General features: G+C 32.8%; 2 protein-coding genes across 2 annotated transcripts; one reads left to right on the top strand and one right to left on the bottom strand.

Moving 5' to 3' along the window:
- SmydA-5 (SET and MYND domain containing, arthropod-specific, member 5) lies at positions 1–7,617 on the top strand. Its single transcript, XM_076124484.1, has 6 exons — positions 1–166; positions 4,393–4,435; positions 4,811–4,995; positions 5,325–5,450; positions 5,835–5,957; positions 6,422–7,617. Exons 1-6 carry the CDS (start codon positions 156–158, stop codon positions 7,512–7,514), a joined length of 1,581 nt encoding a protein of 526 aa, XP_075980599.1. The 5' UTR covers positions 1–155; the 3' UTR covers positions 7,515–7,617.
- Positions 7,618–8,088: 471 nt separating this feature from the next.
- LOC142979531 (trypsin-1-like) lies at positions 8,089–14,116 on the bottom strand. Its single transcript, XM_076124485.1, has 6 exons — positions 13,983–14,116; positions 11,884–12,061; positions 11,315–11,431; positions 10,213–10,379; positions 8,773–8,924; positions 8,089–8,321 (listed from the first exon to the last, which is right to left on the bottom strand). The coding sequence occupies exons 1-6, from the start codon at positions 14,044–14,046 to the stop codon at positions 8,097–8,099; spliced, it is 903 nt and encodes a 300-aa protein (XP_075980600.1). The 5' UTR covers positions 14,047–14,116; the 3' UTR covers positions 8,089–8,096.
- Between the last annotated feature and the right edge of the window lie 1,105 nt (positions 14,117–15,221).

Below are 15,221 nucleotides of genomic sequence, written 5' to 3'. Positions count from 1 at the left end.
TCCTTCGTAATGGGAGCGAGAGAAGCGCGCGCGCACTCCGTATGAAACAGTTTAAAAGCAATAAAAATATATAATATTATATTCTGTGGTGATAAAAAACTATTGTGAATTTTGTGTAAATTTGTGACGTAAATTTTGTAAGGAAATTTTGGAAAATGAGTGAAATGTGAGTAGATTTTCTTTTAATGGTTATTACGTAATTTATGTCATTGGTATAATTAGGAGGAAAATTATTTTAAGTAACTATATTTTGTAATATTTTTTTATATTTTCTATTATTTATATGGATAAATAATAAATTAAACATATGCACGCACAATAATTCAATTTAATTCACCATTCACTAAATATGACACCTAAACGACCAGGAATTAAAAAAAGCTATTCTTAGTAGTTGTTAAGATACCATAATTAGGAAATTATGGTATCTAAAACAATGTAATACGAAAAAAAATTGCAATTCAAGCCATAAATCCCAACAAAATTAATAACCAACTAACCAAGACAGTTATTTCAACAATAAAACAAAGAAGAAAGTAGAATATCTAGTAATAAATCATTAGGAATCAGATTTGCGTCTAGGAATTCTCGATTTACTGCCAACGTGCGTGACGTCATCGCAGCCAATAAAGAGGGCTTAGAACTAAAATAGAAATGTAACTGTGATTGTATTTAGACATGGAGTGATTGAAATTGATATACTTATTTGGTATGAAAAGAAACTGAAAAAGTTCTAAAACATTGTATGTAGTCTTCTGTGTAGGGTATATAATAATATAATTAAACTATATTTTGAAAATTCTAAGAAATATTCACTATTCAATAGCGTGCCATAGCTCTTTTCTAATTGTCGGACCATTGTGGGAAAAGTTGCCTATACGATAATATTGTACTACTGAAATTCAAAGTAAGCATTGCCTCGTTAAATAGTGTGGAAATTGGTATCAATATGGTCGTTTTATAATCTGCGAGTTTAAGTAAGTCAACTATGTGCCCGCGCAGCTTTTACTGAATCAAGCAATTTAGGGATAAATTAGAACTCTATGATTTTAAAATGAGAGCTTAAACCGTAACAGTTTTGGTATATTTTAAATCTTTAGATTTAAAATGCTTTTCAGTCTTGACGTTTAGTTTATAGCATAAATATTTAGTTAGGAATCGTGCCAAAATATGAATATTACATAAAAAAATTCCGCTGAAATATTATAATAATGGCCGGATGTCTGTTGCTTATGAAATTAATGAAAACTATTGTATTAAAAACACATTGTGATCCTATTCAATTTATTGTAAAATTAAATATTTAGTTTCTAAACATGCCCATTGAAAACGATACATTGTAAAGTTTTTTGTAAGATCAGTTGGTATAAAGTTTGTAACTAGTTTCTACAATATTTGTATCATTTCCATAAAATTGAATCATTGGTGACACAACATAAATGGACAGTTAGTAGTTAGTTACTAGAACTTATACTTAATATGAAAGACTGACAACTTAAAAACATGTTCACTGGCATTGTTAAATCAGATTTGTTAGAAACTTCATGTTAAATTACAAAGAAAAGCTTTCAACGAATAAATCAATGCCTTTTTTTAAAGGTGTTTTACACACTCGAATTAAAAAGTTTTCCCATCATTATATAGAAGATTATTTCCAAAAAAAATGTGTCCTAAACAACATTCTAACAACGCTGTAATAGCTGAATGATTCTCAACCTTTCGAAAACCGCGACAGTCTAATTTATAACTCTTTAATTCAGAATACCAATCAACATAAAAAATATTGTCTCAATCACCTCGTAAATAAATTTTAAACTATCTGTAAAGAACTTAAACCATGGAAAAGAAGCATTTCCAAGCGTATTATCAGATGGTAGACAGAAATAGACTAGCGTAACCCAGTTTCTGGTTTCATGGAAAACTGCAGCGGTTGCCAAATATAATGTATGTTAAACAGACTGTATGTATGGAGATATTTATTGCATTTTGTATTTTATGATTGATGTATGTATGTTTTGTGGTCAAAGTTTTATATTCTGAAAAGTTATAGCTGTGATAAATCTACGTTGACATTTGACTACTGATAAAACATGCTTTTTGGTCGTATAAACCCGTCTTTTTACTGTTTGAATATAATAGAAAATAAACTTTAAGATTAAAGGGGCGATTTTCTACCTTTACCAACTATAGAACCTAGTAGCTAACAGCTTGTATGAACATCTGATCAGCGCCTCTAGCGTACACTGCAGAAACCATTCTTAAAGTACTTTCGAGTAGTGTCTTTAAAAATATATTTATTGTGGTTTTCCTCAACTTAAAGAAAAAATATTACATGTCTAATCTAATATATAATATTCTCGCGTCACAGTTGTCGTTACCGTACTCCTCCGAAACGGCTTGACCGATTCTCATGAAACTTTGTGAGCATATTGAGTAGGTCTGAGAATCGGCCAACATCTATTGTTTATGCCACTAAGTGACACTTTTTTTTATTTTTATGGCGAAACAACGTTTGCCGGGTCAGCTGGTAAAGTTATAATATATTCATAGGTAATGCAATATTAATTCCTAATTATCAATTGGATTGTCAACAGAGTCCACCAAAAAATATTAAAGTTGCTTCTCGTAAAAGGTTCATCTAAAATGCGCGGGCAATAGAATTTTTTTTCGTAATTTTTGTTGAAATTGTAATTATTACAGGCTGAAACATTATATTAGGCACTTATTTGATATCAACAAAAATACGAAACTGTGACATCACTGCACCGTATTTCTATACCAAAGGAGAAGAACCATTTAAAGCAATAGTTACTATAGCACAAGTATGTTTTGTGCCATACTAACTTTTGCTTCAAATGGCTAGTTCTATCGATATATTATATACCATTCTTTTTTAATGGCCAGCACTTTTAAAAATAGGCCCAAAATGTATGGAGCCTAAACGATCTCTTTTCAGGAGTAGCTGATCTGACTGTTGTCAAGCACCCAATTGTGGGACAAATAAATATGCACATAAAATATATTTCGAAACACCTACACAATTAAATTGATATTATAATAGTGACTGGTATTAAATGCAGTCCAAATGTTTCATTAAGAGTACCTATAAATTACAAACAGATTGATGGCTTCAATTTGGTGTTGAGCCAAAATCATAATGATGTGTATGACTTAGAAATTATGTCAATGATCTCTTACGTTTATTATTATAGAACATGCAATTAAAGTTATTATTAGATTGTAGATTTATTTAATTAATAATATGACTATGAATCACGAAACTCTAGTTAGATTGTCGGTTAGGTTTTATTTTAGGTTTTTATACTCTTTCGGAAGAAATTTTTGCGAACTGCATTTCCTTCGAGTTAATAAGTATAATGTGACGATAGTAATAGTGTTGTGTTTAAAGTGTACGCCATTCCATTTGATTTCTATGGCATATTAATAATTAAATATGATATTTTAATATTAATAGACGAAAATATTTTTTTGTTATGAGTATCTAATAAGTAAAAACTCAGACAAACACAGATAAACCCGCCTGGTCACTTTTATCGACCGAGACTTAAGTTTTCAAAACTAGAACTCATATTAGTAACCTTTCCAATAACTCATACTTTTCATCCACTTTTTCAGTAAGTTGATCTGAAAAAATTACCTAACCTTTATTAAATCTCTCCAACTATCTTCATGCACATCAAAATCGTTACTAGATTAGCCACAAAAGCGAAACAGACAAACAGAACCTCGTATTTTTGTCCTCTTGAAGATCAGCAGAGATTATCAAATAAGTACTTTAGCCATTTCAACCTAGCAAGATTGATACCTATTACAAGTCTATGACCTAAGATCATTGGACAATTAACGATTGCCTTGACACCTTTCATCGATACTAGTGCCAATAACACGTCAATATAGAGTGATTAGTTTCTAGTGATTAATTACACGTTGAAATGACCGGTAAATACGGTTAAGCAATGTTTGACAGGGACTTGTTGTTGATGGGTGGGCGGGGCATTTAGAGTTTGTTGTTTATGTGTTACTTTCTTCGCAACTGGGCGATAGGTGTACAAAGACAGTTGTAGATGTTCAGAGACAGTTGTGTTCGTATGAAAACTAAATTTCACACATTCCAATAGACAAGTTAATCGGTTCTTCTTCAAAAGTGTTTTATTAAATATTTTAATTCTTCTTTTTATTATAATATTCTCCGTCAATAAAGGCTACAGAAATTGACAATTAGGGCCACCTGTATAACTATCTCAATTTTAATTGAAAAGCAATTTATTCTAGCAAATGTAAAATTACTGTTTCGCTATTAAAACAAACGGTTAACTAAATTTAATATTCAATAAGCAAGCTATCTCATTCACTTATATGATTTATTTCCAGGCAAACATCACCAGAAAATGGTATCAGCAATGAACCATACGAGGTAAGCAGTAAAACATATAAAAATAAGTAGTAGTAATTTAAAAGAAAAATATATTTTAGTTATGTGACATCTGTTGACATAAACATACACTAACTAATGTGCCTCTACATGCTAAAATTTGAGTTAGTACAGCTATTCAACTATAGATGTCGTGTAAGTAACGTAGAGATGATAGTTTTCCATATCACCGCTAGATGGCATAACCAGTGCTAATGCTGCAAGGATTAATAAAATCTTGCAATATTTTATCACCTTCATATTGTAATATTTACTTTATGAACTTAAATACGTGGTTTTAAACAATGTATCTGACATTTAGAAGCACTTATTTTATACCGCCTACTATTTTTAACTTCAATCTTGTTTTACTTCTAGGTCCTTTCCTCGGAAGAACTCGGCAAATATCTGGTGGCAGCTCGAGACCTGACTCCAGGAGACTTGGTCCTGACTGAAAGGCCTCTGGTCTTCGCGCCCAAAGCTATGCCAGACCCTGAGGCCGTGATGCCTTGTGTCGGCTGTTATAAACCTATCTTCACTGATGCTGGAGAAAGATGTGCTAAGTAAGTTTCAGTTTTTGAAATTTGAGAAAAAAAATATTTTTATTTAAATTTCTCACCACATAATTGACGTTTAGTCGATATCGCTGATTGTTGGGAGTTTCTCGCATGATCAATTTTATTAAATCAACCACATTGTAAATCTTTTGGCTATTGAAAAGAGTGGCCGTGAGTTTCTTTCTAGCTCTTCTCATAAGGCTCTATCCGAGCTAGTGGGAGATTCAGAAATTGTGACGGCTATCATAAGTGTCAATATTTGACCTAAATTTGATTTGGATCTTATGGAATAATCGTGAATTAAAGTAAGTAACACATTCAAATAATGTTTTCAGATGCGGCTGGCCAGTCTGTTCAGGCAACTGCCCTGGACTGAAAGACATCAGACACCACGCGGCTGAGTGTGAGGTCCTCAGCGTGAGGCCTGACTGTGTATTGAATGATATGGCTGATTATTATAGGTGAGCACCAGGGATCGATCAAACAGTCTCCATCCTGTTTTTACATAAATTGTGATTCTTTTTCAAAAAAATATTATGTTCGACTTGCGGGGCCACTACCGTGCCCCCAGATATTTAAAAACTTACACGTGGAACAAATATATTTGTGGTTCATGGTGATTTTAGCGGGTCTGCGCAACCGTCTACTTTGCATTTTCTATGTTGTATCTTTAAAATCTCCCCGCAACAAAAACTCGAAAGTACCTGAGCAACAAATAAAAATGTGATCAATAATTTTACAAACATATAAGTATATCATTTAAACTTATCGCTTACTTTTACGAATAATACCTAAGTACTGACTCCTGAAATCACGTTAATAAATATTGTTGTTTAACTTTTCAGACACGATGCTCTCCTGCCACTGAGATGTGCACTTCTTCAGAAGACAGACCCTGAAGGTTGGAAGAAGCTGCTTGAAATGCAGTCGCACATGGAATGTCGAACACCAGGCACTGAGGCTTACGAGTAAGTATCATATAACATAATGTAACTTACCATAACAATACCAATTCCTATGAACTTATTGAATATTAAAATGAAACTGTCAATGTAATTTTACCAATTACGATACCTGGGTCAAATATAGCCAGCCGAAAAATATGGCCCATACAATTGTTGCAGACACGAAATATTGTTACGCGACCATAAATTGTAGCTAGTGTCGCTGGTCGCATGTGTCCGAACGGCGTACCTGTCAACCCTTCCAAAGCCCTGCTAGTCGCCTAGTGTCGGTTTAAGTAAAACATGCATGAGGTTTGGAATAATGGTAGGTGGCCATATTTTTCGTCTGGTCATATTTGTCCTAGGTACCTTATATAACAAAGTGTTGCAATTTGTATAAACTCCGAGCAGACTTTGGAATCCTACGATTTAATTACGTGCTCAGCTGCTCAAAATGTCCATTAATATCTGATAATTTCTGTTTCCAGCGAAGCAGACGAATTCATTGTGGAATACTTAATTAACAATTTCGCAAGTAAATTGGACGACAAAATCAAGAAATTGTACGACATAACACCGGAACTGTTGCACAGAATTTGCGGTATTATAGACACAAACGCTTTGGAAATCCGCCTCCCACAAGGCACGGAACTAAATGCTTTATACTCTGAAACTTACAAAATGGAACACAGCTGTACTCCAAATACCAAACATACATTTAGCTTAACTCCTAAGGATAGAAAAGATCTGTATACAATTACTATAAAAGCAGTAGTTCCTATAGTAAAAGGACATCACATTTCTACAATGTACAGTCACGCTTTATGGGGAACACAAGCTAGAAGGCAACATTTAAAAGATACCAAATACTTTTCGTGCAAATGTCAAAGATGTAGTGATCCTACTGAACTAGGAACTTACCTAAGTGCTATGAAATGTTTAGGAGATGGTACGAAACCTTGTGATGGAATCCATTTACCTGAAGATCCTTTAGACGATGAAACAGACTGGGCTTGCAACAAATGTTCAGTAAAAGTGAGCAACTCTCAAGTGAATATGGTAATTTCACAAATGGGGGAAGAAGTGGAGAATGTATTGATGATGGGAGGTTCTATAACGATGTTGGAGAATTTAATATGTAGGTTATCAACGTTCTTACATCCAAATCATTACCACTTGTATTCAATAAAGCATTCGTTGATACAGTTGTATGGAAGACAGCCGGCATACACGTCTCACGAAATTCTAGATAAAAAGATTAAAATGTGTAGAGATTTGATAGCAATAACTAAGGCTTTAGATCCAGGTAATGCCAGATTGAGTTTGTACAATAGTATTCTCCACCATGAATTACATTCAGCGTTAGTTATGAAATGCAAAATTCGTAATGAAGATTGTTCGGCTAAAAAAGTTGAAGATCTTAAACTGTATCTTGCAGAAGCTAAGACAGCCATTGATATAGCTCTTAGTTCTTTAAAAGACGACATGGAAGAGGTATCAGGGAAAAAGCTACAAGATGTCTTGAACAACAGTAAAAGGGATTTTGAAAAATATTGCAAAGAAAAGAAAATTTCTGTTTAAATATTTTATTGCATTAAAGTGCATTTTGTTATATCTTAAAAATAATATCACAGTAAATTCTTTGATATTAGTAAACTTAAATGTACATTTGTCAATAAGAACAAGAGTTAATGTTATTTTTTATACTTACAATAAAACTATTTTAACACAGAAAGCAAAAAGCTATTCTAGTTGTTTAATTTTAACAATCACATTTTTAAGTCTACTTTAGGCACTCTACAAATATGATGCAAACTTATGACACAGGTGAACAAGCAAACTTAAATACTTAGGTACTACATTTTTATCACAACTTCAATTCTAGTTAAGCCATCTATCAATGTTATTATTCTAGAACTTAACATTATCTTCATATTTCTACTTTTTTGTAAATCATTCCATTGTTTGTTGTCATCAAATCCCTACTCACGTCTACTTTGCTGACTTACCCTGAACTAAAAATCCTTTTCTAGTCCGTTAGATGGATCAAAAACTATCTACAAGTCTACCTTGATCCACCATTTGCCCTACGTTCCAAAGTTGACGAAATACATCACCGTTACTCAAATCATTCCAATACCTTCAGGCTACTCCAAAAAATCTTTACCCAAAAAAGCTGCTGATTCTAGGATACCAGTTCAGACCAGCGAAACCAAACCTAGCTTTGTCATTGTTGATGCTGTCGACGATCCAGTCGGTGTAGTGAGATATCCTGGTGTAGACTCCAGGCATTTTGGGCCTGGCGCAACCACTGCCTGTGGAGACCACTCCTACGACCATAACGTGGCGTTTGTCGTCACGGACCATGAGGGGACCGCCGCTGTCAGCCTGGGAAAAGTGGATATAATTTTTACTTCATTTACACACTAGTTTTAGCAGAGAAAAGTTTAAGTTTGATCTCGTGTAATAGGAATCTATCATTTGTTACCGATTACGTTAGAAACATTTGAGTTATTTCTGAAGATTTCTTAACTGAGTTTTTAGAACGCCAAGTCATTTTGATGGATTCAACAAGTGGTTTTTGTTGAGTGAAATAATATGGTATCATACCTTGATGTTTGATTATTATTTTATTAAATAGGGTTAGAGAGTCATTCCAATGGATATGAATTTGTGTTGGAAAATACCTGGCATTTTTGACAAATCAGGATAACATACTCAGCAGAAAATACTATTATGATATTTCTACCAGTCCTCCTTATCATGTTTGATCTTTGGAGTCATATACCCCAAAATTAGTACAGTAGTAATTTTAGTAGAAAGATACAAAAATACTTACCCAGCAAGAATCCCGTCCTCCGACCTCGTGTCCAGCGCACATCTGAGTGGAGATGACCTTGACTTTGCTTCCCTGAGACCTGTACCAGCTGTTGCACTCGTCGTTCGTCACCACCGTCACTTCAGTCTTCTGCAGGACGTTCGGTCTTGAGCCTGTTGGAACCTTTGTTAATTTTTGCGACTATATCTTGTAAATTACAGGTTTGACCCTTGAAGAATTTTCATCCACTAATAGGTAAGAATGTAACTTGTAAAAATGGTAAATAGCAGTCTAACCTACATATGTTGAGATTGTTAATAATAATAAATAAATATTATCAATTTTATAATATTTCAGAACGGAGTATTAAGAACCGTGCTGGTAGAACTAAATTATTATGCAACGTTTGTCTTTATTTTGACATGAAATATTGTGAATATTTTCCCGTTTCACAACTTCCTGCGACTTGAAATTTTCAGAAAAGTTCTGAGAGAAATTAATTTAAAGTACGGAGAAAAAATTACCTTTAGATTAGGTACAATATTTTATGCATATTGCAGAGTACACTGTCACATGTATTCCCGAAGTAAAATTCTCAGAATTCTAAATGAGCAGACACAAAAAATGCAAACAAGAATGTCCTTTGTTAAATCCATCCGGTACTAATGACTATATATCTCAGTGTCTCATAGCTTTTACCGACAGTTTTATGTTCTATGAACTGTCGACTGACCCTATTTACACCTCAATATAAAACTGTCGTACCCGTCAATATTCTATTTCTCTCAATTGAACGTAAAGATGAAAAAATACTACAAATCGTCTGTTAAAAACTGCGATGACATTTTTAAACTTGAAACAGCATCATCAATGAAATATAAACGTCAATTAACACTTCACAAGATAATCTCCAGACCGGATTTCTGAATTCCATTGCATTTATTTTCATAATATATTCTTTAGTATAATAAAATTCTATGTGCAACTGCAAAACTAAATGCAGTGGGACTTAGACACCAATGAATTACGTGGTATGTGATAAGTCTGTCAAACTTTATCGCCCCGCAAGATCTAAAGTGATTGTGTCATTTATCTCGGAAAATATTTAAGTGTTTGCCGGACACATTACCTAAACTCCAAACTGAAGATTTCTTAAAAGAACTATCGAAAATATTGACTTAAATGACGGATCTAGGATGTACACCTTCAAGGGGATGTATGACAAAGTATTCAATATTTTTTAGGACGGTCAAAGTTGATAAAACCGGCGAGTCTACTTCTATTTGCCATCAAACTTAAGATAGCTACTGGGATTTTCTAAAGAAACCGACAGCACTACCTGATTCCACTCTATCCTACCTCTAAACAAGATCAGTTATATAACCTTCATATAATTCAAAATGTCAACAAAAGATCATTACTCTGCAAGTTGCCAAAAATCCCTACAATAATAAAGTTCACCTTTGTTCCTGTCTTCATGAGTGAATCCCCATCCGGCTACAGTAGCCAGAGTTCCACTGAAGTCTTGAGTAGGTGAGTTGGGAAGACAGGCGGGTTGCAGCTCAGTAGACCATCTTAGTTGTCTTGCAGTCTTTAATAGAGCTACGTCGTTGGATTTCTTACTGCACCTGTTAAAAATAGAACAGTGAAATCGAATATATATTGTGAAACATATGAAAAATTAAGACTGAAAACGAAAAAATGAAGAATGAAAATCCTTCATTAGAATACACAAATTTGAAACATAACTTATAACTACTGAGATCATTTTGCGTATTGCTATTACTCGTACATGCGCTTGCTCAAGAAGAATATGTCTTTAGCCACTCACGGATAAATTTTAGATAGCCTATCAAAAAGAATGATGATCGCCAAAGAAAATATGAACACATCAACACGCATTATATTTGATAAGCTACGGTGGTAAATTCCCGTGCTGATGCAATGGTTTTTGTTTTTAAATCACAGATATTATTGACCCCAAAACATTTTAAATATCCTGACAAAACTTTCTCCTCATAAAATTGTAAGTTAGCAACTTGATCTAAATAAGTTGACCTAAAACCTTGTAAATAGACTATAAAAGTGAATTTATTTGGCAATCGTGAAGGAAAACCTATTTTATATCGAAAAGGGCACGTAATGTTGCATGAAGCACCGATAACAAATTAATTGCAGATCCAAGTGATCTATCAACAATCGATATTATGTAAAAAAGATGGTTTGATTCAAGAGTAGTTGACAATTATACATTTCAATTTAACATGATAGAATATATGATAGAAATAGAATTTATAAATAAATTTATCCGATTAACGTCCCACTGCTAGGCAAGGGTCTCCTCGCGAAATGAGGGAGGGGTAGAGCCATGAGTCCACCATGCTGGCCAAGTGTGGATAAAATAGAATTTAATACCATTTTGTTAGTAGTAGTCGTTTTTTTTGTCTTAAAAAATTTATATTATTATACAAAGTCAAAACATAAGCTTTACTTTTAAAGTTACTGTTTGAGTTTCTTATTACATATCTTATATTGTTAGGAATTGCTTTTCGATAGTACTTACTTATAGTCAGGGTGTGGGAGAATCTTGGACACCGGTTCATTAGTATCTCTGGTTGAAATATCAGTGTATCCGACAACTACTGAAAGCTGCTTCGATTTGTAGAATTCATCGAATACGCTAAAAATAACAATTGTATTACAGCAAACAAACAGAAACCAAGCAGTGAAGATAAATATACGTATGAACATCGTTAAACCTATGGTATATCGTTTTGTTTACCTATTTAAAATGTAGATACTACTTCAAATTTATTAAAGCTGTTAATAATAGCATAATTTTAGCAAATTTTGTGTATTCGGTAAACAATTTTATACAGTTCTTTCAAAAGCACGACGTTGCTTCTAAAATTTAGTCACTGATTCTAATCTTAATAATTCTTACACAGGTTACTTGATATAGTCATAGTCGAGTGGTTTAATTTGGCACCTCCCACGTTAGTGGTCGCAGGTTTAAATCCGAGGCAACACACCAATGACTTTTTGAAGTTATGTGTGTATTAGAAATAATTATCCCTGCTTTAATAGAGGTTTAACACAACTTATTTTCAAAAGTAACAAATCATGTTCTACCTGCAAACGCAATGTCCAGCTGTCAGTAGCCACCTATCATTGAGGACAGTGGCTCCACACTGATGGGCTCCCTGTCTCCATATACTGGCAGCCCAGGGGAACTCAGCCGGAAGACTGTCCACTCCGCCGACTATACGACCTCGCCGTGCTACGTCTATACCACATTCTACGTCAGCCACTGAAAGATGAGTGATTAATTAGTTTTGAATATGGATGTGATTGAAAATTTAGAGAAGTACTCTTGAAGAATACTCGTGGACTAATTAGCAAATTTTTTGGTGTACATGTTCACGGTCCGATACATCATCTATACTAATATTATAAAGCTGAAGAGTTTGTTTGTTTGAACGCGCTAATCTCAGGAACTACTGCTGCGAATTGAAGAAATCTTTTACTGTTGGATAGCCTATTTGTTGAGAAAGGCTATAGGCTATATATGTATGTCTTCACGCTACGATCAATAGGAGCAGAGTACCAGTAAAAATGTTACAAAAACGGGGAAAATTATGACCTATTCTCTCTTATGTGATGCAAGCGAAGTTGCGCGGGCCAGCTAGTAAGAGATATATTAGGTCGGGGAAAAAGTCTTTTTCGCATTATAGTATGTATGAACTTGTAATACGACCTTATACTTTGTACCTCTAATTATATAATTTATATAAACTGTATCAATAAAGCGGGTAAGGATCGCAAGTTTAGACTATTAATAAGGTATTTTAGTCTATTATAAAGTCAGATTACTGAAAAAAGGGCAGGGCCCCAACTTGAACAAATTTTAAAACTATTGTTATTAGAATATAAGTTTGTAAGTCCATATTATTACATTAGTCGTCAAATAATCGCCTATGCAAACCTAGAATAAAAATACATAGAAGAAGAAGAGGGTACTTTACGCTTTGGAAGTAAGAGTTTGCTACCTAACAGAAAATATTGTGTATTTTTTGGACTCAAAATACAAAGTATATTGTCTGATAGAAACAAACTAACACGTTAAGGCGCATATTCATAAACCACTTTTAAGAGTCAAATAAGCGCATTAATCTTTTTTGTTCCCGTATTTTGGAAAAAGAGCAATCGTCTTCTTAAAAGTAGCTTATGAATACGGGTCTTAATGAAGACATCTGAATGTTGGATAGCCCTTCGTCTTAGGGCTTTGCAGTTTGTTGTAATCTGAGAATGAAATAGAATAATTTTGAAAATTTTTGCCAATTTGTAGTGATTATGAACCTGAAACCTGAAAATGGGAATCTTACGTTTTTATAGTACATATTACTATATATAACATAATACTATTTTCTTAAAAAAAATATAATTTATAAACATGATGAGTTTATCTTATCTGCCGTGCCGTCGTTTCAAAATTGAAGATATGAGAGTATAATAATATACACAATAGTTCATTCCGATTTTTTTTTCGTACATAAACTACATAAATTGCTAATGCTATCCTATCACGAAATAAGTTAGTCGAATTTTTTTTTCAAGTTTCACATGACAAATGTTATCTTTATCCAAAATAAATTATGATTCATATTTCCTTCATAAGTTTATTCTTATAATAAAGTTATTATTTCATAAGGCAGTCTCTATATACAGAGTGTGGGTCTGTAGGTCAGTGGTGGTCACGGACAACGTTTGTTATGATTTAACTCAGTCAAGGTCGAACGTTTCGTTTGTATGGAAATTATCGCGGAAGGATGCTTTTGTTTTTGATGTGCAATTATTTTGGAAAAATATTTTTGATAATATATTTTTAATTTTTTTGAGGATTGTATTTTTTTTTATTATATTTATTTTAAACGTTGTTTTATGTTATTTTATGGTAGGTATGTACAAAAAGAGTTTGTTCAGTCATTTTGGCGACTTCAACTGTTTATTGTTAGAGACTAATAGGATAATTATTGTTTAAGATTTTTATCGGATGAAATTCAGCACTAAAATTTACAACAATTATTTTTTTATTTTATTATTGAACAGAATCAGACCAATTCACGTTTTAATCATCACTTTGTGTTATGCTTTTCAAATAACATCCGAATATTTTAATTCAAAGCCGCACTACATTTTATTATCAAAATAAAATCAAACAAAATACTCACAATTAATAAAACACAATCCACAATTGACACACAGAACAAAAATCACAAATATAACACGACACATTTTGTCAAAATATAACAACAATATGAAGTACTTGAGATAAGAACACTCATATATATCTCTCAAATATAGGTCTAGGATACACTGTAGATATATAATAATATATAAATATACTATAATATTAATATATAATATATATTTTTATATATAATGTGTCGATATGCACACGTGTCAAAGTGCGTGCACTCACTACACACTGGACGATTAACATAAGGATATTTAAGTGCTCTATGATTTGTATCAGTGCTTCTTTGCATGTGTGAAGGCCTGACCCCTATTGTTTTAGTGATGCGACGAAATTTATCGATAAAGTTTGAGTTTGTTTTTGAAGGATACGTGAAGTGTACGTTTTTATTGTTGTTCAAATATTATGAGAAGAGAATTTAAGATAGCTTACAATAGTTATGAAAAAGTTACCAATGCATAATTAATAAATACCATTAGAAATATTAATGTAAGTATAAAATCATCTTTGCTATTTTAAACTACGTAAACCTTAAAAAATCAAATAATAATAAAATACACATACAGGTAAACTTTGACGCATTATTTTGTAATTTTCGTACGCAAAGATCTATAAAATTTCTCAAAAAATACAATTTTCTTAAAACATTTCGCGTGTGTTTGTCATTATGGAGTAACTTATGCAGTAAAATAGTACAAGGTTTGAAAATTATGGCTTATTAAGTTAAAATTATGCACAAGCAAGTACTAATTACCATACAGCCTCATTAGGGTTTAATTAAATTATTTAAGCCTATATGTGTGTCATTTTCAAAATAATTATGCCTGTGAGCACATTAATTTTCTATAATGTTCAGTGAATCTGTCAGCATTGAAGTCCAGTGTGCTATTATTTATAGCCAAGATTAAGATGTTTATAGTCGTCATTAAATGTAGGTATACTATACTGACAATTATATCTAAAGCTTTATGTATTATTTATTAATGCGTCCAGTCCGAAAAGCAATAATCCTTCTAGTATTTATTATGTACAAAACTAAAACATTCACTCATGCAACCCCATTTCTAGACAAAGGTCTTCTCAAAACTAGCCCTCCTTTCTATCCCTTGGCGACTCCTGCCAACCATTAAGAATAATGACCAAGTGGTCAAAATCATCATTAACATCAATTTATCTAACAACATTAGTACAAAAATATTTATTCAGCCATCAA

Source organism: Anticarsia gemmatalis, chromosome 16 (genome assembly GCF_050436995.1).
Source record: "Anticarsia gemmatalis isolate Benzon Research Colony breed Stoneville strain chromosome 16, ilAntGemm2 primary, whole genome shotgun sequence".
NCBI lineage: Eukaryota > Metazoa > Arthropoda > Insecta > Lepidoptera > Erebidae > Anticarsia > Anticarsia gemmatalis.
Note: the sequence above shows the minus strand (reverse complement) of the source record. Positions and strands in the feature narration are given on the sequence as shown.

Excerpts from the sequence above, each read along its gene's own strand:
- SmydA-5 (XM_076124484.1), top strand. Across the intron at positions 4,436-4,810 it reads TCAGCAATGAACCATACGAG|GTCCTTTCCTCGGAAGAACT; the intron begins GTAAGCAGTAAA and ends TTTTACTTCTAG. Across the intron at positions 4,996-5,324 it reads GCTGGAGAAAGATGTGCTAA|ATGCGGCTGGCCAGTCTGTT; the intron begins GTAAGTTTCAGT and ends TAATGTTTTCAG.
- LOC142979531 (XM_076124485.1), bottom strand. The coding sequence starts at position 14,046 with ATGTGTCGTGTTATATTTGTGATTTTTGTTCTGTGTGTCAATTGTGGA. Across the intron at positions 11,432-11,883 it reads GCTGGACATTGCGTTTGCAG|CGTATTCGATGAATTCTACA; the intron begins GTAGAACATGAT and ends TGTTATTTTTAG. Across the intron at positions 8,925-10,212 it reads TCATGAAGACAGGAACAAAG|GCTCAAGACCGAACGTCCTG; the intron begins GTGAACTTTATT and ends AGGTTCCAACAG.